This window comes from Aethalodelphis obliquidens, unplaced genomic scaffold (genome assembly GCF_003676395.1).
Source record: "Aethalodelphis obliquidens isolate GAN/ISIS:26980383/991018 unplaced genomic scaffold, ASM367639v1 scaffold54, whole genome shotgun sequence".
Lineage (NCBI taxonomy): Eukaryota > Metazoa > Chordata > Mammalia > Artiodactyla > Delphinidae > Aethalodelphis > Aethalodelphis obliquidens.
Window position 1 is genome coordinate 394,415 of NW_020837998.1, and position 26,426 is coordinate 420,840.

Below are 26,426 nucleotides of genomic sequence, written 5' to 3' on the forward strand. Positions count from 1 at the left end.
TCTTTATGAAGTCCAACTTACTATTTTTTCTTTTATGATTCATGCTTTTTGTATTCTATGTAAGAAACTTTTACTTGATTCAAAGTCACAAAGATTTTCTCCTAAATTCTTCTAGAAGATTTACGGTGCTAGCTCTTAGATTTAGGCCAATGATCTGGGGTTTTTTTTGTTTGTTTTATGTTATTATTGGGGTATAGTTGTTTTACAATGTTGTGTTAGTTTCTACTGTACAGCGAAGTGGAATTCCCTGTGCTATACAGCAGGTTCTCATTAGTTATCTATTTTATACATATTAGTGTATATAGGTCAATCCCAATCTCCCACTTCATCCCACCCCCACCCTTTCCCCCTTTGGTGTCCATATGGCAATGATCTGTTTTGACTTAAATATTGTGTATGTCATGAGGAAAAGGTTTAGGTACCTCTCTTAATGTCGATATCCAATTATTCCAGCATGATTTATTGAAGACTATTTCCTACCTTGGTAACTTCATCAAAACTCAATTGACCATGTCAGTGTGGGTCTGTTTCTGGACTCTCTGTTGCATTAATCCATGTGTCTATCCTTATGCCACTACCACACTGTCTTGATTATTGTACATTTTACGGTTAAGTCCTAAAATCAGGTAGAATAAGTCCTCTAACTTCATCCTTTTTAAATATTGTCTTGGCCATTCTAGATCCTTTGAAGTGCTGCATTTTCAATACGCTTTAATGTTATATAATGCTACACAGTTTTATAGACAAAGAAGCCACAGACACATAGAGGTCTGGACAATTTGTCTGACTTTACAAGGTTGGGCTCCCTGTCTCTTTGTGGCCACAACTCACTTTCCTACTGGAATGTCAGCTTCATAAGAGCAGGGACTGTGTATATTTTATTCACCACTGAATCCCCAGTAAAGCAGCGCTTGTGGTAGGTTTTCAACAAATATGTGTTGAACAGAAGATATCTTCATGCTTAGAATGATTAGAGCGACAGACTAATAATACAGTTAATAATGTCTTCCTGGCCAGGATTTCATATTTCTTCCCATCCATTCAATAAACACCGAGTTCCTTGAACAGAGGAGGCACATAGTAGATTCTCTATAAATACCTGTTTAAGGAAAGAAAAGAAGAAATACATACAATAATGGGGAAAGGGAAGAGAGAGAGAGGGATAGAACAGACTGTGATAGGTAGTGAGGGGAAAAAAAAGATAAAGGCAATGCCTAGCCTAAAAGAGCTCAGAGTCTAAAGAATAAGAATTTAAAGGGACTGAAATAATAAAGGTAATTAAGACTGTTAGAGGAACACAAAGGAAAGAAGCATTCCCTCTGTAGAGGTGAGTCATGGAAAGCTCCAAGGAGCAGGGGACACTAACCAGCTGGGTCTTTCAGATCTGTAATAACACAACTGAAAAGTGTAGAAGAAAAAAGCTGAAGGAAAAGGGAAAGTGGAAGGGAATATTCTTGGCAAAGGGTGAAGGAAGAGAGTACCAAAAAGTGATGGCCCAAAGAGTGGTTGGAGCCAAACTGTGGAGTCTGAACTTGAACCTGTAAGCAACAGGGAGTCTAAGATTTTAGCCATAAGAACAAGATCTAATCAGTGTTTCAGAAAAATAACTCTAGGCACAGCACGAAGGATGACTTTGCATAAAACTGGAGCTTTAGGTTTCATTTTTTTTTTAATTCTTATTTAGGAAAAGTTAACATAATTAAACTTTTTGGTCTTACTTATAATTTAGCAAAATAAGTAAAACAACTAACTGCTTGTTTTGTTTAAATTAATATTTATAAGCTCAATTTTAATAGCTTTTAAACCCTTGACTAATTTCAAAATAAAGCCTTTTTTTTTTTTAACACTTGGCACCATAAAAAGTGAACTACTTAGCTTCTGAATCATTACTCAAATTCACACAACATCCTTGTGAGGCATTTATATGGAACATATATAGGCTTATTACAATGAATTATACAGTCTCTCCCACAAGGGAAAGCCAGACATGAGTTAGAAACAAATAATCAGGGTTAAGTCACACAGCATTACACTGGAAACACACTGTAAAAAATCTGAGTACAAATATACAAGTACAATGTTTTCAACTGTAATATAGGGCTAATAATATATCTCATAGGGATATATGGAAGAATAGGTTAAAAAATGATATAAAACACCTTACACAGTGTCTCCTAGCATGTCGCTGACATTCAATAAATATTGGTTCTCTTCCCTTCTCTTCCTACCCCTTCAATAACAAATCTGAAGTTACCTGAAGTTATACTTAAGCTATATGAAGGGAAAAAAACTACCATTTGTTTACTATTGACTTAAGTTATCCTCAAAGATCTAACAACTTAAAATAGTTTCTTGAAAAGAAAGTCCAATAGCCTTTTCTATACGTACACTATAGGGCTTTTCCAGATGTATGCTACAGAAGTTCATCAAATACTTAATATCATTTAAACATTTCACATCATTAAATATGATCATTAAATTCATTAGTGAGGCTGTTTCAAAGAACTCTGCCAAAGGATTGTAGGAAAAATGTATAAATCTGATGCAAGATCATCAACTTTACCGGCAAGTCATTTTTATCAAACACAGGTAAATACTAGGTATTATATTAGCATTTCATAACAGCTTGTAACAGGGGAAACTGAGGTTTGTTACATTACGTCCCTCTAAGTTGAGGTTCTGTTATAAAGTTGGCAACTAGAAAAAATATATTAGAAGCTTATAGAATGTTATATGATCATATAACAAACACATAGTCCCAGCTCTATGATTTTCCAAAACCTGTCTAGATAAAAAGATGTTTCACTATCAAACGAAGCTAAGCTAAAATCAAGCCCAAAAAGGTATGAAATTAGCATTTTCAAGAATCTTATCTAAAATATTTTATAGGAATGAAACCATTATTTATTCATTTTTCAAAATCCCCTTTTAATCCAAATCCTTAATGTTGAACCTCATCACTTACAACTACAATATTTAGGTTAGCACTCTATGATCTATTCTTAAAATTGTATTAGTATCTGGAATTGATTTTTCCTAACACTATACTTACATAAGATAAGCATTAAATACTTACACCACTCCCAGCATATCAAACAATATATAACAGATTCCCCTGACAGGACTTTGATGACCTGGCAAAGCCTGAGTGCTTTCAGCCCAAATCATATGAAACCATAAATCACTCTTTATTTTATAGAACATTTCAAAATGGATTCCTGCTTTCTACCTTGAAAGTCATTTAATGTGTTATTTATAACTAGTGAAGACCAGAATGGAAAGAAAATTACATACAACTAGAAAATTTACTGCGACTTTTTATAAAGAATAACTTCTTTTTTTTAGGAATAAAGTAGAATTACTGGCAAGGAAAAACTTGTGAGTATAAGAAGCTTTTAGAGAGCCACATCCTTTACTATTTAAACAACCCTATGTACAGACCTTCTGTACCATCATAAACAAAGCATAAACAACATTAGGTACAGAACTGACTAGATTAAGCAATGCAAAGGTAAAACGACCCACTTAACTCATGTCACAGCTGCTCAAAGTGACATCACAAAATTAGACAGAAATTAAATTTCAACGCAGGTTTAAGTAGTTTTGTTCATTCCTATTAAATAATAAGTTAAAAGGTTTATATCTTATATTTACTTTTTAGTGGTTACCTTAAAAAGAAAAAAAACTGCCAGTGAAGTAGCTTAGGGAAACTCCAAGAAGTATAGATAAAAAGACTGTTTTTAAATTGACAATTATTGTAATTCAGTTTGACCCACACGAAATATCAAACATACTAATAAATTTAATATCTATGGACTTCTTCCTCATGGGAGAAAATACTGTTAATAATATCTATGTAGGGGAGCAGCTGCTGCAGCTTGCAGGTGTGGTGGGGGCCGGCCGAGCTGACCAAGCACAGACCCGGCGCGGCGGAGCTGTGGCCCTGGGGCAGTCCGCGCCGGGGACATGCGCTGATTCGATCCCTCCGGAGAAGTCTGACACCTACCGAGTAGTCTTTCAATTCCTACAAGAAATCAAGAAAAAGAAAGCATTTGTGGGGGGTGCTGAGAAGATGGCGAAAGAGTAAGAGGCGGAGATCACCTTCCTCCCCACAGATACACCAGAAATACATCTACACGTGGAACACCTCCTACAGAACACCTACTGAAGGCTGGCAGAAGACCTCAGACCTCCCAAAAGGCAAGAAACTCCCCACGTACCTGGGTAGGGCAAAAGAAAAAAAAAGAAAAAACAGAGACAAAAGAATAGGGACGGCACCTGCACCAGTGGGAGGGAGCTGCGAAGGAGGAAAGGTTTCTACACACTAGGAAGGCCCTCGCGGGCGGAGACTGCGGGAGGCGGAGGGGGGAGCTTCGGAGCCGCGGAGTAGAGCCAGCAGCAAGGGTGCGGAGGGCAAAGCGGGGAGATTCCCGCACAGAGGATTGGTGCCGACCGGTACTCACCAGCCCGAGAGGCTTGTCTGCTCACCCGCCAGGGCGGGCGGGGCAGCGAGCTGAGGCCTGGGCTTTGGTAGGAGCGCAGGGAGCGGACTGGGGTTGGCGGCTTGAACACAGCCTGAAGGGCTTAGTGCACCACGGCTAGCTGGGAGGGAGTCCGGGGGAAAAGTCTGCACCTGCCGAAGAGGCAAGAGACTATTTCTTCCCTCTTTGTTTCCTGGTGCACGAGGACAGGGGTTTAAGAGCAATGCTTAAAGGAACTCCAGAGACGGGCACGAGCCACGGCTAAAAGCGCGAACCCCAGAGACGGGCCCGAGCCGCGGCTAAAACCGCAGACCCCAGAGACGGGCGGGAGACGCTAAGGTTGCTGCTGCTGCCACCAAGGGGCCTGTGTGGGAGCACAGGTCACTATCCACACCCCTCTTCCGGGGAGCCTGTGCAGCCCGCCACTGCCAGGTTCCCGGGATCCAGAGACAACTTCCCCGGGAGAATGCACGGGAGAATGCACGGCGGGCCTCAGGCTGGTGCAACGTCATGCCGGCCTCTGCCGCCGCAGGCCCACCCCACACGCAGTGCCCCTCCCTCCCCTCCCCAAGCCTGAGTGCGCCAGAGCCCCCGAATCAGCTGCTCCTTTAACCCCGTCCTGTCTGAGCAAAAAACAGACGCCCTCCAGCGACCTACACGCAGAGGCAGGGCCAAATCCAAAGCTGAGCCCCTGTGAGCTGTGAGAACAAAGAAGAGAAAGGGAAATCTCTCCCAGCAGCCTCAGAAGCAGCGGATTAAAGCTCCACAATCAACTTGATGTACCCTGCATCTGTGGAATACATGAATAGACAACGAATCATCCCAAATTGAGCAAGATCTTCGAGAACAAGATCTATGATTTTTTCCCCTTTTCCTCTTTTTGTGAATGTGTATGTGTATGCTTCTGTGTGAGATCTTGTCTGTATAGCTTTGCTTCCACCATCTGTCCTAGGGTTCTATCCGTCCATTTTTTAAAATATTTTTTCCTAATAATTAATTTTAATTTTAATAACTTTATTATACTTTACATTTGTTCTTTATTCCTTCCTTCCGTCCTTCCTTCCCTCCTTTAGACAACAAATCATACCAAATTGAGGAGGTGGACTTTGAGAGCAAGATTTATGGTTTTTTCCCCTTTACCTTTGTGAGGGTGTATGTGTATGCTTCTCTGTAAGATTTTGTCTGTATAGCTTTGCTTCCACCATTTGTCCTAAGGTTCTATCCGTCCTGTTTTTTCCCTAAATAATTACTTTTTAATTCAATAACTTTATTATACTTTATTTTATTTTACTGTATCTTCTTTCTGTCTTTTTTCCTTCCTTCCCTCCTTCCTTACTTCCTTCCTCCCTCCCTCCTTTGTTTCCTTCTTGCCTTTTCTTTCTCTCTTTATTTCTTTTTCTTTCTTCCTTCCTTTCTTCCTTCCTTCCTTCCCTCCTTTCTTTCTTTCTTTCTACCTTCCTACTTCTACTAATTCTCTCTACTTTTTCTACCTTTTATTCTGAGCCGTGTGAATGAAAGACTCTTGGTGCTCCAGCCAGGAATCAGGGCTCTGCCTCTGAGGTGGGAGAGCCAACTTCAGGACACTGCTCAACAAGAGACCTCCCAGCTCCACAGAATACCAAACGGCGAAAATCTCCCAGAGATCTCCATCTCAACGCCAGCACCCAACTTCACTCAATGACCAGCAAGCTAAAGTGCTGGACACCCTATGCCAAACAACTAGCAAAACAGGAACACAACCCCACCCATTAGCAGAGAGGGTGCCTAAAATCATAATAAGGCCACAGACACCCCAAAACACACCACCAGACGTGGACATGCCCACCAGAGAGACGAGATCCAGCCTCACCCACCACAACACAGGCACTAGTCCCCTCCACCAGGAAGCCTACACAACCCACTGAACCAACCTTAGCCACTGCAGACAGACATCAAAAACAGTGGAAACTATGAACCTGCAGCCTCCAAAAAGGAGACTCCAAACACAGTAAGATAAGCAAAATGAGAAGACAGAAAAACACACAGCCGATGAATGAGCAAGATAAAAACCCACCAGACCTAACAAATGAAGAGGAAATAGGCAGTCTACCTGAAAAGGAATTCAGAATAATGATAGTAAAGATGATCCAAAATTTTGCAAATAGACAAAATGCAAGAAACATTTAACAAGGACCTAGAAGAAATAAAGATGAAACAAGCAACGACAAACAACACAATAAATGAAATTAAAAATACTCTAGATGGGATCAATAGCAGAATAACTGAGGCAGAAGAACGGATAAGTGACCTGGAAGATAAAATAGTGGCAATAACTACTGCAGAGCAGATAGAGAAAAAAGAATGAAAAGAACTGAGGACAGTCACAGAGACCTCTGGGAAAACATTAAATGCACCAACATTAGAATTATAGGGGTTCCAGAAGAAGAAGAGAAAAAGAAAGGGACTGAGAAAATATTTGAAGAGATTATAGTTGAAAACTTTCCTAATATGGAGAAGGAAATAGTTAATCAAGTCCAGGAAGCACAGAGAGTCCCATACAGGATAAATCCAAGGAGAAATACACCAAGACACATATTAATCAAACTGTCAAAAATTAAATACAAAGAAAACATATTAAAAGCAGCAAGGGAAAAACAACAAATAACACACAAGGGAATCCCCGTAAGGTTAAAAGCTGATTTTTCAGCAGAAACTCTGCAAGCCAGAAGGGAGTGGCAGGACATACTGAAAGTGATGAAGGAGAAAAACCTGCAACCAAGACTACTCTACCCAGCAAGGATCTCATTCAGATTTGATGGAGAAATTAAAACCTTTACAGACAAGCAAAAGCTGAGAGAGTTCAGCACCACCAAACAAGCTTTACAACAAATGCTAAAGGAACTTCTCTAGACAAGAAACACAAGAGAAGGAAAAGACCTATAATAACGAACCAAAAGCAATTTAGAAAATGGGAATAGGAACATACATATCGATAATTACTTTAAATGTAAATGGACTAAATGCTCCCACCAAAAGACACAGACTGGCTGAATGGATACAAAAACAAGACCCATATATATGCTGGCTAAAAGAGACCCATTTAAGACCTAGAGACACAACCAGACTGAAAGTAAGGGGATAGAAAAAGATATTCCATGCAAATGGAAATTTAAAGAAAGCTGGAGTAGCAATTCTCATATCAGACAAAATAGACTTTAAAATAAGGACTATTAGAAGAGACAAAGAAGGGCACTACATAATGATCAAGGGATCGATCCAAGAAGAAGATATAACAATTGTAAATATTTATGCACCCAACATAGGAGCACCTCAATACATAAGGCAAATACTAACAGCCATAAAAGGGGAAATCGACAGGAACACATTCATAGTAGGGGACTTTAACGCCCCACTTTCACCCATGGACAGATCATCCAAAATGAAAATAAATAAGGAAACACAAGCTTTAAATGATACATTAAACAAGATGGACTTAATTGATATTTATAGGACACTCCGTCCAAAAACAACAGAATACACATTTTTCTCAAGTGCTCATGGAACATCCTCCAGGATAGATCATATCTTGGGTCACAAATCAAGCCTTGGTAAATTTAAGACAATTGAAATTGTATCAAGTATCTTTTCCGACCACAACGCCATGAGACTAGATATCACTTACAGGAAAAGATCTGTAATATATACAAACACATGGAGGCTAAACAATACACTACTTAATAATGAAGTGATCACTGAAGAAATCAAAGAGGAAATAAAAAGATACCTAGAAACAAATGACAGTGGAGACATAACGACCAAAAACCTATGTGATGCAGCAAAAGCCGATCTAAGGGGGAAGTTTATAGCAATACAAGCCCACCTTAAGAAGCAGGAAACATCTCGAATAAACAACCTAACGTTGCACCTCAAGCAATTAGAGAAAGAAGATCAAAAAAACCCCAAAGCTAGCAGAAGGAAAGAAATCATAAAAATCAGATCAGAAATAAATGAAAAAGAAATGAAGGAAATGATAGCAAAGATCAATAAAACTAAAAGCTGGTTCTTTGAGAAGATAAACAAAATAGATACACCACTAGCCAGACTCATCAAGAAAAAAAGGGAGAAGACTCAAATCAATAGAATTAGAAATGAAAAAGGAGAAGTAACAACTGACACTGCAGAAATAAAAAAGATCATGAGAGATTACTACAAGCAACTCTATGTCAATAAAATGGACAACCTGGAGGAAATGGACAAATTCTCAGAAATGCACAACCTTCCAAGACTGAATCAGGAAGAAAGAGAAAATATGAACAGACCAATCACAAGCACTGAAATTGAAACTGTGATTAAAAATCTTCCAACAAACAAAAGCCCAGGACCAGATGGCTTCACAGGAGAATTCTATCAAACATTAAGAGAAGAGCTAACAGCTATCCTTCTCAAACTCTTCCAAAATATAGCAGAGGGAGGAACACTCCCAAATTCCTTCTACAAGGCCACCATCACCTTGATACCAAAACCAGACAAGGATGTCACAAAGAAAGAAAATTACAGGCCAATATCACTGATGAACATAGTTGCAAAAATCCTCAACAAAATACTAGCAAACAGAATCCAACAGCACACTAAAAGGATCATACTCCATGAGCAAGTGGGGTTTATTCCAGGAATGCAAGGATTCTTCAATATATGCAAATCAATCAATTTGATAAACCATATTAACAAATTGAAGGAGAAAAACCATATGATCATCTCAATAGATACAGAGAAAGCTTTTGAAAAAATTCAACACCCATTTATGATAAAACCCCTGCAGAAAGTAGGCATAGAGGGAACTTTCCTCAACATAATAAAGGCCATATATGACAAGCCCACAGCCAACATCATCCTCAATGGTGAAAAACTGAAAGCATTTCCACTAAGATCAGGAACAAGACAAGGTTGCCCACTCTCACCACTCTTATTCAACATACTTTTGGAAGTTTTAGCCACAGCAATCAGAGAGAAACGGAAATAAAAGGAATCCAAATCGGAAAAGAAGAAGTAAAGCTGTCACTGTTTGCAGATGACATGATCCTATTCATAGAGAATCCTAAAGATGCTACCAGAAAACTACTAGAGCTAATCAATGAATTTGGTGAAGTAGCAGGATACAAAATTAATGCACAGAAATCTCTGCCATTCCTATATACTAATGATGAAAAATCTGAAAGTGAAATCAAGAAAACACTCACATTTACCACTGCAACAAAAAGAATAAAATATCTAGGAATAAACCTACCTAAGGAGACAAAAGACCTGTATGCAGAAAATTATAAGACACTGATGAAAGAAATTAAAGATGATACAAATAGATGGAGAGATATACCGTATACTTGGATTGAAGAATCAACATTGTGAAAATGACTCTACTACCCAAAGCAATCTACAGATTCAATGCAATCCCTATCAAACTACCCCTGGCATTTTTCACAGAACTAGAACAAAAATTTTCACAATTTGTATGGAAACACAAAAGACTCCGAATAGCCAAAGCAATCTTGAGAACGAAAAATGCAGCTGGAGGAATCAGGCTCCCTGACTTCAGACTATACTAAAAACCTACAGTAATCAGGACAGTATGGTGCTGGCACAAAAACAGAAATATAGATGAATAGAACAGGATAGAATGCTCAGAGATAAACCCATGCACATAGGGTCACCTTATCTTTGATAAAGGAAGCAGGAATGTACAGTGGAGAAAGGACAGCCTCTTCAATAAGTGGTGCTGGGAACACTGGACAGGTACATGTAAAAGTATGAAATTAGAACACTCCCTAACACCATACACAAAAATAAGCCCAAAATGGATTAAAGACCTAAATGTAAGGCCAGAAACTATCAAACTCTTAGAGAAAAACATAGGCAGAACACTCTATGACATAAATCACAGCCAGATCCTTTTTGACCCACCTCCTAGAGAAATGGTAATAAAAACAAAAATAAACAAATGGGACCTAATGAAACTTCAAAGCTTTTCCACAGCAAAGGAAACCATAAACAAGACCAAAAGACAACCCTCAGAATGGGAGAAAATATTTGCAAATGAAGCAACTGACAATGGATTAATTTCCAAAATTTTCAAGCAGCTCATGCAGCTCAATAAGAAAAAAACAAAAAACCCAATCCAAAAATGGGCAGAAGACCTAAATAGACATTTCTCCAAAGAAGATATACAGATTGCCAACAAACACATGAAAGAATGCTCAACATCATTAATCATTAGAGAAATGCAAATCAAAACTACAATGAGATATCATCTCACACCAGTCAGAATGGCCATCATCAAAAAATTTAGAAGCAATAAATGCTGAAGAGGGTGTGGAGAAAAGGGAACACTCTTGCACTGCCGGTGGGAATGTGAATTGGTACAGCCACTATGGAGAAAAGTATGGAGGTTCCTTAAAGAACTACAAATAGAACTACCATACGACCCAGCAATCCCACTACTGGGCATATACCCTGAGAAAACCAAAATTCAAAAAGAGTCATGTACCAAAATGTTCATTGCAGCTCTATTTACAATAGCCCGGAGATGGAAACAACCTAAGTGTCCATCATCGGATGAATGGATAAAGAAGATGTGGCTCATATATACAATGGAATATTACTCAGCCATAAAAGGAAACAAAATTGAGTTATTTTAATGAGGTGCATAGACCTAGAGTCTGTCATACAGAGTGAAGTAAGTCAGAAAGAGAAAGACAAATACCGTATGCTAACACATATATATGGAATTATAGAAAAAAAATGTCATGAAGAACCTAGGGATAAGACAGGAATAAAGCCATAGACCTACTAGAGAACGGACTTGTGGATATGGGGAGGGAGAAGTGTGAGCTGTGAGAAAGCGAGAGAGAGGCATGGGCATATATACACTACCTAACGTAAGGTAGATAGCTAGTGGGAAGCAGCTGCATAGCACAGGGAGATCAGGTCGGTGCTTTGTGCCCGCCTGGAGGGGTGGGACAGGGAGGGTGGGAGGGAGGGAGACACAAGTGGGAAGAGATATGGGAATATATGTATAATTGATTCACTTTGTTATAAGGCGGAAGCTAACACACCATTGTAAAGCAATTATACCCAAATAAAGATGTTAGAAAAAAAAAGAGTTATGTACCAAAATATTCATTGCAGCCCTATTTACAGTAGCCAGGAGATGGAAACACCTTAAGTGTCCATCATCGGATGAATGGATAAAGAAGATGTGGCACATATATACAATGGAATATTACTCAGCCATAAAAAGAAACGAAATTGAGTTATTTGTAATAACGTGGATGGACCTAGAGTCTGTCATATAGAGTGAAGTAAGTCAGAAAGAGAAAGACAAATACCTTATGCTAACACATACATATGGAATTTAAGGAAAAAAATGTCATGAATAACCTAGGGTTAAGACAGGAATGAATCCACAGACCTACTAAAGAATGGACTTGAGGATATGGGGATGGGGAAGGGTAAGCCATGACAAAGTAAGGGAGTGGCAATGGACATCCATACACTACCAAATGTAAAATAGATAGCTAACGGGAAGCAGGCGCAAAGCACAGTGAGATCAGCTCGGTGCTTTGTTACCACCTAGAGGAGTGGGATATGGAGGGTGGGAGGGAGGGAGACGCAAGAGGGAAGAGATATGGGAACATATGTATATGTATAACTGATTCACTTTGGTATGAAGCAGAAACTAACACACCATTGTAAAGCAATGGGATAAAACAGTACTGGGATACTACTAAACAGTACTGGGATGCTACATGGGATAAAACAGTCCTGGAATGGAGAGAAAGGTGAGAATTATTGACTGAAAAAGTTGCAGAATGACGTGTACCTAACGATCTTATTTTGTCGTGAATGTGTGTTTATGACATTATACATTTCCTGAGGGAGGCAGGGGCCTTGAAAAGCTGAAAACCAAAGGGCAAATAAATACAATTATTTTGGTGAATATGCATAACCTACTGAAGTTGAAGATTTGCAAGCCTAGAATACTATATAATAGCAGTGTGTGAGTGTGAGTGTGTGTGTGTGTGTGTGTGTGTGTGTATGTGGGAGTATGTGGGGGTATTACAGCTATATGTATCTGTACAGATGAATCTCACAAGCATAACACTGACCAAGGAAAGCAAGTCACAGAAAGAATACATAGAGTAGAATTCCAAAAGTTAGACAAGTGTCAAAAACAGGAAAAACTAACAACATATGGTTTGGTGATATACACGTGATAAAAAACACTTTAAAAAAACAAGAGGACAATTAAAGCAGTTTACCATAATGGTTACAGCTGTGGGAAAGGAAGGGGAGATGGATGGTGGTGCACCCAGGGAGCTCCTAAGGTACTGGTAATATTCTGGTAGTGTTCTTTTTCTTTAGGTGGGTCATACATACGTGCCACTCACTTTGTTATTGTTCACTGAAAGAAAGAAATTAAAAATATGTATACATACACACACATATATTTCATTTGTATGTATGATATTCTGTAATAAAAAATATCCTAGGCCACACTGTAAAACTGCCTACTCCATCAGTCCACCAGAATCCTTTGAGACATCGGGGCTCTTCGACATACAACATTATTTCCAAACTTTACTATGATAAGCCGCTTTAAAATAGATGTTGTCACCCTTGTAGCTTTTTACCTCTATTGAATGATTTTTCTCACAATAAATTCTCAGATCTGGAGTTACTGAGTCTAAGGGAATGAACATATTGACAATTCTTGGTACGAACTGTTACTCTGCCAAAGTGTTGTCCCAATTTATAATACCATCAGCATTTCAACTGAATACAACTTCATCAACAATTAGTGACTACTCCCTTAATTTAGTGTTTTTAATTATCAGGTTATTTTGCATTTGACTATTAATCAGAAAAAAATATTTTCCCTGAAGTTTGTTGACTATTTGTAACCTCTCTTGTCTGTTTACACTCTCTGCCCATTTACCTGTAGAGATCTTGACATTTTTCATATAAATTTGAAGGTATTATTTTTATGTAATTAGTTCTTTGTTATGAGTTGCAAATACTCCTACTCTGTTTTCCTTTTTCTTTTAGTTTGCTATTTTTCAGAGTAGATGCTATAATTTTTTATATATTCAAATATTGCCTTGTGTTTCTTGAGATTTCAAAGAGGGAAAGTTATCATTTCTCTACAGATCAGATGACCCAGTCTATTCCCACTTTATAGTTCCGACTACACTCAAAGAGACACCCAGATTACTGGCAGAAAGTCCAAAATCTGATCATATAATAGAAAAAAAATAAAGGAAGTATTTCAATTCAGTGGAGAAAGAATAGATCGATGGTGTTAGAATAACCAGCTAATGATTTAGAAGGAAAATACCCTCATAATCTACAACAAAGTAAATTTAAGGTGAATTAAAATTTAAATGTAAAAAATAAAATGTTAAAAAAGAAACTAAGCATCAATATTTACTTAATCTTGGAGGGGAAGGCTTTCTATGCATATCTCCAAAGGCAGTAACCATAAAAGAAAAAAACATTTGATAGATTTCACTACGTGAAAATTATAAAGTTTCATACATGAGAAACCACCATAAAAATAGAAGGCAAATTTACAAAATACATGATAAAGATTTAAAGTCTTTAGTATATAAAGAATTATTACATGTTGAAAAGAAAAAAATGGCACAATAGAAACATGGGTAAGGGCAATTTCCAAAAGAAACATAATTGACCAATATACCTATTAAATAGTCAACCTCACTTATGATCTGAAAATGTAAATGCAAACAAGGAAATATTTTTTTTGGCTATGATGTTGATAGTAATTAAGAATAAGACATTCATAGACAATGTTGAAAGACTATGGGAAAATAAGCATTCTCATACTCCGCTGGTGAGATTAGACTGGCAAACTTTCCTTAAGGCAATTCATCAATACAAATCAAAAGCTTTACGTAACCACCTCTATAATTCAATTTAACAGTTACAGTTCTAGGTATTTATCCTAAGGAAATAATTAAATACGTACAAAAGATTTAGGCACACCATGTTCATCACAGCCTTAGTTTATGAAAGTGAAAAACTGAAAACCTTAAATGTCCAACAAAAGTTGCTAATTTAAATAAATGACAGGACATTTATAGAAAATAATATTTACTAAGCATCTACTTAATATGACATTTAATAAACTTTTGGAAATGACATAATCGTAAAGATGAAGAACAGATTAGGGGTTGCCAGGGTTTAGGGATGTAGGTAGGAGGGAGGTGTCCATGGCTATAAAAAGGTATCATGAGAGAGTATGATGAAACTGTTTTGTATCTGGATGTGACACCAATCTTCATGTGATAAAACTGTACAGAACTAAACACACACAAGTACATGTAAAACTGGTGACATCTGAATAAGGTCACTGGGTAAGGTCAATTACCTGGTTATGCTACATGTAGTTATGCAAGATCTTACTTACCACTGGGGGAAGCTGGGTGAACATATACAGGATCTTCCTATATTACTTCTTACAACTGCATGTGAGTCGAATTATCTCCAAATGAAAAGTTTTTTAAAAAGACACTGAGGAAGAAGATTTGATTAACATGGAATGATGTTCATAACATACTGTGAAGTGAAAAACAGAATAGCATACACACATCTATACACACAGGTCTGGAAGTATATTCCTAAAAGTGTTAGTTATTAATATTATTTGTTAATGACACGGCTCTTGGAGGGAAAAGATACCACATCTACTCTGTCAATTAAGATGCATCCATTGCAAGTGCTGACAATTGTTGACAATTATAGGAACCAAAAGAAGAGTCAATTAAAAAAAGAAAAGCTTCATAAACAGAACAATGAGTCTCATACTTGATCTTGAAAATTCAATTTATAAGTGCATAAAACTAAAAAACATTTTTTTAAAAAGACAAAATGGCAAACCCTCCCACATGCACAAATAGCCTATAGCTGACTTTTAACAATGGTTTTATTTCTGTGGGAAATTACGTATCTAGTAATCAGTGAATAATTCCTAGGGAAACAGATTATCACTTGAAATATGACTGTATTTTCTGATCCCATTTCTAGCCATTACTTTAGTGGCTGATTCTGTTTTTTCAGTTTTAAGGGATAAACACAACCAAGTCATTCAGTTCACCTTCATCAAAAGGTCTGCGAGTTGACAGATGTCATGATGCTGTCAATAATGAGTTAACACCACAAGGCTGTGCTGGAATCAGGATTTTAATGTCAACAATGGTAACTCCCCAAAATGAAGCAACTGTCAACTGCTAAGCTAGAACACAATAATCTAATCTTGAGAGTATAAGCTATTTTTTCACATGGAAGAATCCAACCAGCTAAATCTAATACCTAGCCAGAGTAACTCCAGTCTTAACAGTTTGACCTCGGTCAAACTTAACTAAGCCTTAGGTTCCACATTTGTAAAATGGAGATAACAATAAGCATCTAACACGACAAGGTTACTGTGAGAATCAGATGAGATAATGCATTTTAAGGGCTTAGCATTGGATTCAGCATAATAAATGCCAGAAATAATTTCATATATTTAACAGTGTGTTGTACATACTAAATTTAATTCTATGTCCTCTATTTGGCCTAGAAAGCTCATGCCAAAGTAACATAGAAAACTAAGGATTAGAACACAACTCAGCATCTTCCTAATATGCCTGCTATCTGTATGTAAAACCTTCTTTGTCTGTACTTTAGCTTGTGCAAACTTTTCCATAATTATTTTAAATGCATATACAGAAAAGCAGTTTAACCAATGTGCAAATTCAGATCACAGATACATGATCCAAAACAGTTGAAAGCAATACAAAATGACTAAAACTGCCATTAACCAAAAGCCATTGTAACTCAACATCAACACTAGGCTGGACAAAAAAGATATGTATGAACACTACTCAGGAGAAAAAGCAGATGTTGGTACTTTTGTAAATGTGATATAAACCAAATCAGTCAAGCGGTATGACATTACCCACTTAAACTCTTGGTAAAATCTAATATGAGATCAAACACTCAAGTGAAGCACTACCCTGGCGAAAAGCTGCCCCTGGTCTCTTCACCTATTTTCAAACTATTTTTTAAATAGTCCCATTATGATAACATGATAGCTCTCATAATCACACTTGGAGAAATCAGTATCTGTGATAAATTATCATCTTTTTACACTGCCCTTTAATAAGATTATTAGAAAAGCAAAAAAGAATAAATCAATCTTTCAAAGTATCCCTATTTTGTTGGTCACAACTAAATATCCCCAAAATGTTTCCAATCTCTCTAGCATATATACATAATACATACATGTGCATATATTGACATGTATGTGTATATATATGTAGTTTTGTAATATACATATTAATATAAACTGGGAACTGATGATTTTTAGACTATTTTACTTTTTAAACCATTTACATACATAGCAGGCACAGCCTAACTTTTCAGTGTAAAGACTGTAGTGAAACTGAATAGCAGATGATTTAGCATGAGTAACAGTTCAATTACATGGAATTATAATTGTTTCTGTGCACTGGGATTTTATGTGAAATATGAGAATGTGATGGTGAGCAGCCATGTTTGATTTTAATTGCTGTAGCTTGAGTTCTCCAAAACATCATGAGGATACTGGAGAAAATGAGAAAATGACGTGAGGCATGGGAGATGAAAATGATGCTGCGGAGAGAACTCTGGTAACAGATGCGCCTCTCTCTGAGGGACTGGCTCAAACTTATGATTTACAGGGAAGCATAAGCCTCTCCAGAGAGTCTTCTCCAGAGTTATATAATTCCCTTTACTTTTCGAGGTATTGAGCGCAGAAAAGGCATACTTTTCCATCAATAAATGCCTGAAGAATTGCAAAGCATTTTTCAGAACAGCAAAACCTGTAAGCTCTCTTTAGCTCCTTCAGCATTCTTACACTGACAAGGAAGAGTTTCACACTATGCCTCAAACAAGACAAATCTGTTCAAAACAAATGACAAATAATGCAAGCTGGTGAACAAAACAGAGTAAAAGAAGAAAAAAAAAAAAGGAAAGAAAACCGTCAGTTAAGAAGTCTGATAGAAATAGTGGTAACAGACACACAAAGGTCTTTCCCACCAAACGGCCAATGGGAAGAGGAGGAAGATGACTCAGACACCTGAATCTTTCCACTGCTCTCCATGAAAACTATGAGCCTTTCCTTGGAAGCATTCACGTAACAGTAGTGATGATAAAAGCACCTCAGTATGGTATTATGGGCTATAAAAATCAACTATGTTTTCTGAGCACTTACTAAGCATTTTACAGAATTATTCCATTGAATCCTCAACACAGCTCTGTGAGATTTATTCTCTTTTAGAGATGAGAAAATTGAAACTTAGACATTAAAGAACATGTGTGAGGTGGCACAAGCAGCATAGCTGATTCAAACACTGTCCCATTTCAGAGCCACCTTGTCAATCACTACACTATGCTCTCAAATGAGATACATACATGTCAAGGTAAATAAAACATATGGATGGTATAGCATTTGTAAAACCAAATGACTTTTGAAATATTATTTCATTCCTACTCACTACGTTATTCAGTTAATCAATATTCTCTAAACTTTAAAACATTTTGCCCCTAGCCACCCCCAAAATATATATGAATATATGTATGTGTGTGTGCTTCACAGTGATACACACATGAAATATATGTTTCATGAAACTATACTCATCCTGGGACTTCCCTGGTGGTCCAGTGGTAAAGAATCCATCTTCCAATGCAGGGGATGTGGGTTCAATCCCTGGTCGGGGAACTAAGTGGGCAACTAAGCCCGCACAGTGCAACTACTGAGCCCACGCACCTCAACTAGAAAGAGAAAACCTGCACGCCACAACTAGAGAGAAGCCCACGCACCACAACAAAGAGCACGCACACCACAACGAAGATCCTACGTGCCGCAACTAGGACCCAACACAGCCAAAAATAAAAATAAATAAATAAAATATTTTTTAAAATGTTGCATCCAAATAAAGAAAAAAAGTATACTCATCCTTACTACATGTAATATATTCTAATACATATTCTATTCTACTTCTGTTTTTTTTAATGCTGGAATTGATTTCATGACCCACAAATAGGTGGCATCTTGCAATTTAAAAAAAAAACAACTCTGTTCTAGACTACAGGTTCATGGATATTTGGAAATACAGGCAGAGAAAGTATGGACATCCTCCGATATTAGAACCACACACAGGCATCCTGGGAGAGGATTAAATAAGATACATATATAAGAAATCACTTGGCAGAGAGTCTGGCATAAACAGGTATTTAGTAAAAATCAGTTTCCACGATACCTCCTACAACATTACTATCCCCCAACGTTTAGAGAAGTGAAGTTACTCCACCACCATCATAAGCATTATAGTCAATAAGCTGCTGGCCAAAGTTAACCACCTTAAAGTTTCAATGCTCAACTAACATCAAGAAATGGAGCTGTGCTACCTACATGACCTTTCCTGATGAAAGCAGCTTATCATTTCCAAGAAAATTTTTTTTATGAACCATTTTGATAGAAAAATTTCTGAAGTATATCAAACACTGACTTGACTTCTTAAGAGGACTATACAGAATTGTCTTTTCTCAAGGACCCAGGGTCATAATTATGCACACACAATGGTAAATTTTAGAACTGGTAGATGCCTACCTTAGAGGTCACCTAATTCAAGTCTCTCACTTTACAGATGAACAAATTGATGTCCCAAGATGTTATGCAATTTTCCCAAAGTTACCCAGTAGGAAGGTTAAGTGATTCCCATTATGCCATGCTGCCACATCGATTTTGGACTATGCTGAGCATGATCTAGCAAGGTAGTCAGGATTTAGGAGCAATACCCCTTGTAATTTACCCCATATTTGTTATTTTTGTTATCTCACTTCTTTCCCCATAATCTTTAGCAATAAAACTCTTAAATCAAAATAGGGTCTATGTGTTTGTGCTCTGCAGGAAAAATGTTAAGCTAGTCTACTCCACAGACCATTTAGGGGAAGAATTCCAAAATATAATATGTGTGGTGTACCTTAGTAAGGAAAGGGATGCAGAATGAATATCTACGTGGCCTTCAGAAAGCAAGAAGGATGCACTGAAAAGGCCACATTGGCTTAGAACAGCTCTGAGCATGTGACAGTCAGGAACCCCAAACAGCTCCTCAGAATAGGCAACACAGTAAATGTCACAAGGGCAGGGACTAGGTTCTCAGTAAATGTGGGTTGAATATTCTAAAAAATGTGTAGTCTGTCACTACACTAAATGGTGCCAGGTCATTGTGCTGTCTGATGTAAGTTTGCATTTTAGGTGTTTGTCTCTCCCCTTTCCCATAAGGATATGAACTGTCACTTATGTCTAATGACACCTCCCGAACATGGCTTTTGCAGAAGTTGATAACGTTTCCTATATCTTCTAATAAGATGCTTCTAATACACTCTGAGCATGCTAGAATTTTCTAAAATAAGAAAGAATATGCTCTAAATAAGAGAATGAGGGATTCCTCTATGTAAGAAGCATGCCGATATTATCCCATAACTCTTGTAACTTCCATCTTGTCTGCCCTTTTGTTGAGTGGATGGCTCTGCTGCGGGTTACAGATTACACAGTTTGCCAGATAAGTCACCTGCAGTGAGGTATTATGCTACTGGGACTACTTTTAACCTGCAACCGATGATACTTCTCTGTAACCCACAAAATTATCACTCAAATGTCTTTAAATGGCAAAATGTCTTTAAAATGACAACCATGCACCCAAACTGAAGGCCATTTTCTAGACACTTATTACTATATCTATTTTTACAAATAATTGTCAGGATTTTTTCATTAAATTTTTTTTTATTTTATATTGAACTCACTATATCTATTTTTGTCCTCTCCCTTGAGACTCCATTTGGTGCTCCTTCCTTATTCCATTTTCTTCTATATTTTCCATGGTTCAAGTACTTTATCTTATTCTTCTGCCTTTGGGTGTTCTAGTGATATTTCCTGTATTTTGTAATCAGGAGGAAATGGGCTTAACTAAGAAAATACATACAAAACTTTATTTTCCCATAATCTCTTCAAAACATGATCTTAAGGAAAACGTTGTGTTATGAAGAATGAAAAGAAATACAAATTAATCAAGGTCAAAGGGGTTTAAAATATTATCCACAGATTATTTTACTTGATAAAGCAATTGTCTCTTGATGACATTTAACTAGAACTAAATCTGCTAGAAGAAAAACTGCATCTCATAGCCTATTTCTTCATGTTTCTGATACATGCATGATTAATTCTGCTTTTGTTATTAAAACTGAATCTTTGAAACACTGCTTTTTCTATGATTTACTCAAGCTAGTACATATAGTAAGGCAAACACATTTTAAAGACCACTTTCAGCAAACTATTTCAGAAGAGAAATATTCCAAACACATTAAAAATCATTCTTATTCAGTAGTGATTGGAATTATTGGATTCATTTATTTGGGAAATGGCTTTTATCCAATTTTTCCAGTTTGACTTACCTAAAAACAAAGCTTCATATCATAAATTTAAAGAATGTGCTTGAAAAGTAAAAACGTGTTCACTAAGTGATATGAAAAACTTCTAACTCAAATAAGTTCTTCCCACACTTTGAGAAATAACGTTACTCTCACAGAAATAAGTCTAAAATGAATCTTTTTCCAAATACACCAGATACCCCTGATGCAATTTTCTGGATCACTCACAGAATCTTCCTACCTCTATCATAACAGACTCTAACAGGATGGATGTAATCCATATTATGAACTGAACTAGAAGGCAAAATACGTCTCATATAAGAATTAACAGCACTTAATGATAAGAATTAGCACTCTTATCAATTAAAATTTGAATCAAGATAAGAAAAAGTATCTTAATGATTCAAAGTAATTTTTAAAACGCCCTAAGTGCCAAGGTAAAACAACAACAAAAGAAGGCAGTAACATAGGACCCAAGTATGGTATAACAACTATTCTAAAGTGGATATTGTTCTAAGTTTTAGGATAGACTGGAGAGAATAGTCTGTTGACTCCTTCCAGCTCTCATCCAACATCTGTTCATAGCAGCTACAGCAAGGTTATCTGTAGCCATGCAGTTTTCAGGTTGAGAATAAACATGTCCTTGCTGTTTTGAAAACAATTACCCAGGTACAACTAGAACAAGATAATTTTTGGTTAGACAACACTGGAAAGGTTATCTAGTTTACCCTCCCTATGTTCATAAACAAGGAAACTGAGGCTCAGAGAGATTAAGTTCCTAGCCCTAGCAACTCACACAGCTAGTTAATGGCCAAGCAAGGTCTAGAACCAAGTTTTCCAAATTATTTCTATTAATATGGGTTAACTCTGAGGGTCAGAGCCACTGATTCTCCTTCTGGTATGGAATTGACCTTTGGAAATTTACCGGCTGTGTGATCTTGAGCAAATTGCAACCTTTCTAAGCCCTTTTGCCTCCTCTGTATAGTGTAAAGAATACGTACTCTAACAAGATTGTTGCGAGGATTATGTACAGCTTGTAAAGTGCTTAGCACGTCGATTAGCAAATAATAAGCATTCGAAAATACGTAGTTATTATTTTTACTCCCGACCTGGAAACATGGCTGCTCCTACTGTTTAAGAAGACAATGAACTGAATTCAACACAGTGGACAGGGTCTCAACCACCGGGGTTCCCCAGCCTCCCACGTTCCGTAGACAGGAGAAAACCCCACCCAACAAATTATTTCACCCCATCTAAAATCCACCCTTTACACTGTTAAGAAAAACAAAATACCAACTGCTGCCAAATGTTTTCTGCCACGTGTTGTACGTGTAATTTGTCAACTATAAATTGCAGGGGGAGTTCTGGCACCACCCAAAACATGAAGAATAAATGATGGGAAAACAAGGGGAAGATAAGATCACACACCTGAACTGGACTCACAGACGCTTGTTCTCAGCTCATTTAGCTGTTGGTAGATAGGTGGGTGGTATAAAGCAAAATGATTTCTTTCAGCACCATAAAGCAGGAATAATGGCCACCACAACAAATTACAACCCCCTAGGCTTCTCAGCAAAACATAAAAGAATCCATTTCATCGCCTTAGTAAATTAAAACGTACACGGGCAACAACTGAGTAACAAAATGTATCCGAGCTGCACTGCACCTTAGGATTACATAAATATATGAAAAATTCCTATAAAATGGCGAGACAAAATGATGGGGAATATCACCTTGAAACTAACAAGGAGGAAATTATGTCATGCCAAAGGTGTCTCCATTGACAAAATCCCCACCCTCCGTTCTCATGACACTGCAAACCCACCTCCCTCTAAGGAAATTACAGGAATCACCCGCAGCAACCAACCTCAGCAATCGACATCGAGCAGATCGACCCCTACTCAAATGGCGCTAAGCACCGCGGGTCCAAGCCCCTCCCTGCAGCTGCCAAGTCCCGCGCTGGCTCCAGACTACTTCGCTTCCTTTCCGTCCTCCCTCTCACGCTCGACCCCCAACATTTCTCGCCGACCCTCGCCACTGACAGAGAAGGTAGGAACGGGAAAGACTTCCTACACTGTGTCCAGGGAGTACCAGAGCCACACATACCCGTCCCTATTACGACCACATCAAACTCCGAAGGTAGATTATCCGCCATCTTGACAGGAAACGTGTCATGTGACTATTGCTTGTGGAAATGAGATCAAGTTAAGCATTGCTGTGGTAGAAGGCGGAAGGGAAAACACTGCATTCTGGGTATTGTAGTTCCTGGGTGGCGGGTCCAGATAGGCGGCTACAGCATTGTATTTGAAATGTTTTATGCGAATGTTAAAAGCTCGATTCATTTTCCAGGCTGAGTGCAGTAACACTTTTAGCCTGGAGTTTTGGGGTAGAAAAGAGTTGTAGATTTTTACTCTGATGGCTAGGATGAATGTGGGAAGACCTGGGAACCCCTTGACAATGATGAAGCAAGAATTGTTAGGAGACAAGGAGGGCGGAGTGAAATTGAAAGGGGATTGCTTTGTGAAGAAAGGAAATTTTCATTCCAGCCTGGAAACTGTTTGTTTCCCCCAGCATGTCTGTATTTTCGTTTTGGCCTGCGAGGCATAATTTTTCACACCAATACCTTCAAACTCTATCCCTTATCTTTTTTGTCTCTGTCTCCCCAATGAAAACCCACAAAAAATCTCGCCCTAGCTTCGCCAGAATGGAACCGTCATTGCATCTGCATTTGTTCTAGTTAGTCCGATCAGCCACCTTGGCCATATACATATGCAAAATTAGTCTTGCTTTACAGGAGGGAAAAAAGTTATGAAAACATAGTAGTTGCTTGATAGGCGTTTATTGATTCTGAATCTGGTTTTATATATGTATACAAGGAGTTCATACAAGATTTTCCCAATAAGGTACCACAGAAATGATCAAGGTAAAGTGGCCTTTATATTCAAGTGATTGTATTTGTTGAAGAGGATTTAGATTACCTGTGCCAAGCAGCTAATGTAGCTCTGCTAAGTATTTTCAAGGTCGGCATCCTCCCACCCGTACCGCCAGCCCCGTTATTTAAAATGCTTTGCTGTCTGACAATTCCAAAGCAAAAAAGAGGTAGAGAATGCATGGGAGTGAGGGAGGGTAATTTTCGGATCCCAGAAATTCATTGTGTAGTTATTTTACCAGAGTTTCAAGATAATTCAGAGAGTGCAGTGGTGGACCTTCCCTTACACCACCTGACTGACCTCTGAGCTGTTTGTGGTTCCCCAGTCACACTGTTGTTCCTTCATCATGGAATGATCTTCCCGTTCTCTAGCTAACAATTATCCCCAAGGCTGAGAGTCATTTCCACCACCTCCTTCTTACATTTCTTCCCTATACTGGGTTATATTACCCTACATTGTGCTACCCCTCTGTCATAACCTCCCATATTACACTGAAAATTATTTGCATTTATGTTGGTTCCTATACTGGACACATATTCCCCAAAATACATACCCAGATATACAATACCCTAAATTATAAGCCCCTATATGACAGGGATTGTGCCTTACTTATCTTTTTACCCCCTGCATCTAACATAAGCCTGGCGTATAGTAGGAATTCAGTAAGTGTTTGCTGAACTAAGCTTGGCTCTGATTCCTCTAATAGATGGTAAGTACTATAGATTCAGAAATTTCCTAACAAATATAATCACACTGTGAAGCTACAACTCATTAACTCATTTAATTTTCCTTAAATACTCATTGAGTACCTACTATGTGCAAGGCACTGATTTAGATGCTGGGATTACAGCAATGAAAAAACAGAAAAAAAAACCCTGTCTTAATGAAGTTTACATCTAGTGAAGTAAAACAAAATAAACAAGTAATTATGCTGTAGTGCTAATTTTCCACTATGTTTTTCCCCAAATTTAAAATCCTTTTCTTCCCCCTGAGGATAGAGAGCACAACCCTCAAAAAGATAAAATGACAGCCTATACTTAGCTGCCCTTTCTTTAAAGTTATCACATCCTCTCTGGGCATAGAAAAGATTATTATATTTGAAAAATATAAAGCATCTGCATAGAGAAAACGCTTAAAATACCTTTTCCTCCCAATGTATTTTTGTTAATTTTTTGCAAGGCAAAAATAAATGTGAGAGTTGACAACATCAATAAAATAGCATAAAGCAAAGCAGCTTAATTGCTGTCTATTTTATTATTCTAAGGACATCTATTTTTGAGAACTGAAATATTTTATTTGGATAAATCACAATACAATGAGATGATGGATACCTACAGATTGAGTACCCTGTTAAATCACTGTGACATTGATTTTTTACTTAATGTTTTCCTGAATTGAAAAATCACAATTCCCTGAACATTTACCTTGTATTCAGAAGCTTATTCAAGTGTGGGATCTGATGTATCATATTTTTACAGACCAGTAATTTAATGGTCTCCTCTATGCCTTTCCTTTGAGCTCCAAATCCATATATCCAACCCCTTACTCAATATCTTTTCTGAACATGTCCAATACTGAATTCCTGAATACTTCATCCCCACTCCCAAACCTCTTCGTCTAGTGTTTCCCAGCTTAGAAATGGTACCACCTTCCAATCAGTTACTCAAGTCAAAAACTTAAGGATCATCCCTGATACATTACTCTCTTTCACCCTTAAACCAATCCATCAGCAACTCTTGCCAGATTTATCTCAAAGATATGTTGTAAATATATCCACCTCTAAATCTGTTCTGCCCCCATAATCTCTTCCTAAACTGCAATAGATCCCAGCTGGACACTTCATTCATGCTTGCTTCTCCCCAGTCCACTCCCCACACTGCCGGTAAACTTTTAAAAATTCAAACCTGATCATGTTCTCCTTTACCTAAAAGGTTCATGATAACCTATTGCTCTTAAAATCTACTCCAAGATTTTCAACGTGTTGTAAAAGGCCCTGCTGAACTCAACAGTCTCATCTCATACCTCTCACTTTTCTCTAAGCTCCAGCCATATTGGCTCTCCCTCCTTTCCTCTGATATCCCATACTTCTTCCTACTTCAGGGCCTTCCCACATGCTCTTCCATGTTCCTGAGGTGAACTTTGATCCTTCTTCCCCCTTTCTTCTAGCTTAATCCTCATTTTGCAGTTCATTCGAAACAACACATAATCTGGCAGGTGCCTCGGTCTATCTTAGGATCTCACCCTATACTCCTCCTCTGTTGAACTTTTCATGATGGGAAATATCAAGTTCCTTATGCAATTACGTGTTTCATATCTGCCATCCTCTTAGAAGGTAAGTTCCACAAAGTCAAAGACTGTTCCTATATTGTTCATTATTATATTCCCAGTACATCATTCAGTGCGTGGCAAAAAATAGACACTCAAAAATATTCCACTTATGAGTATATATCCAAGGCAAATAAAAACACTATCTTGAAGAGATATCCATATTCATTGCAGCATTATTCACAGT

At 37.8% G+C, this 26,426-nt stretch overlaps 1 protein-coding gene and 1 long non-coding RNA gene across 4 annotated transcripts in view; both read right to left on the reverse strand.

Moving 5' to 3' along the window:
• Positions 1 to 23,162, reverse strand: part of CHM (CHM Rab escort protein) — a 201,709-nt gene extending 178,547 nt beyond the window's left edge. Inside the window, exon 1 of one of the 2 annotated variants that reach the window (XM_027086060.1) lies at positions 23,091 to 23,162. In XM_027086060.1, the coding sequence (XP_026941861.1) occupies positions 23,091 to 23,139 (49 nt within the window). In that variant the 5' untranslated portion in view covers positions 23,140 to 23,162. The remainder of the gene's footprint in view (positions 1 to 23,090) is intronic. The other variant, XM_027086061.1, reaches the window with a different exon arrangement.
• LOC113609046 (uncharacterized) lies at positions 352 to 23,081 on the reverse strand. 2 transcript variants are annotated; one of them, XR_003428484.1, is made up of 4 exons: positions 22,413 to 23,081; positions 14,941 to 15,044; positions 12,773 to 12,915; positions 352 to 4,024 (listed from the first exon to the last, which is right to left on the reverse strand). It is a non-coding gene; the product is annotated as an uncharacterized LOC113609046 (long non-coding RNA). The 2 variants fall into 2 exon arrangements; XR_003428483.1 differs by lacking the exon at positions 22,413 to 23,081 and having other exon boundaries at positions 14,941 to 18,205.
• Positions 23,163 to 26,426: the final 3,264 nt, after the last annotated feature.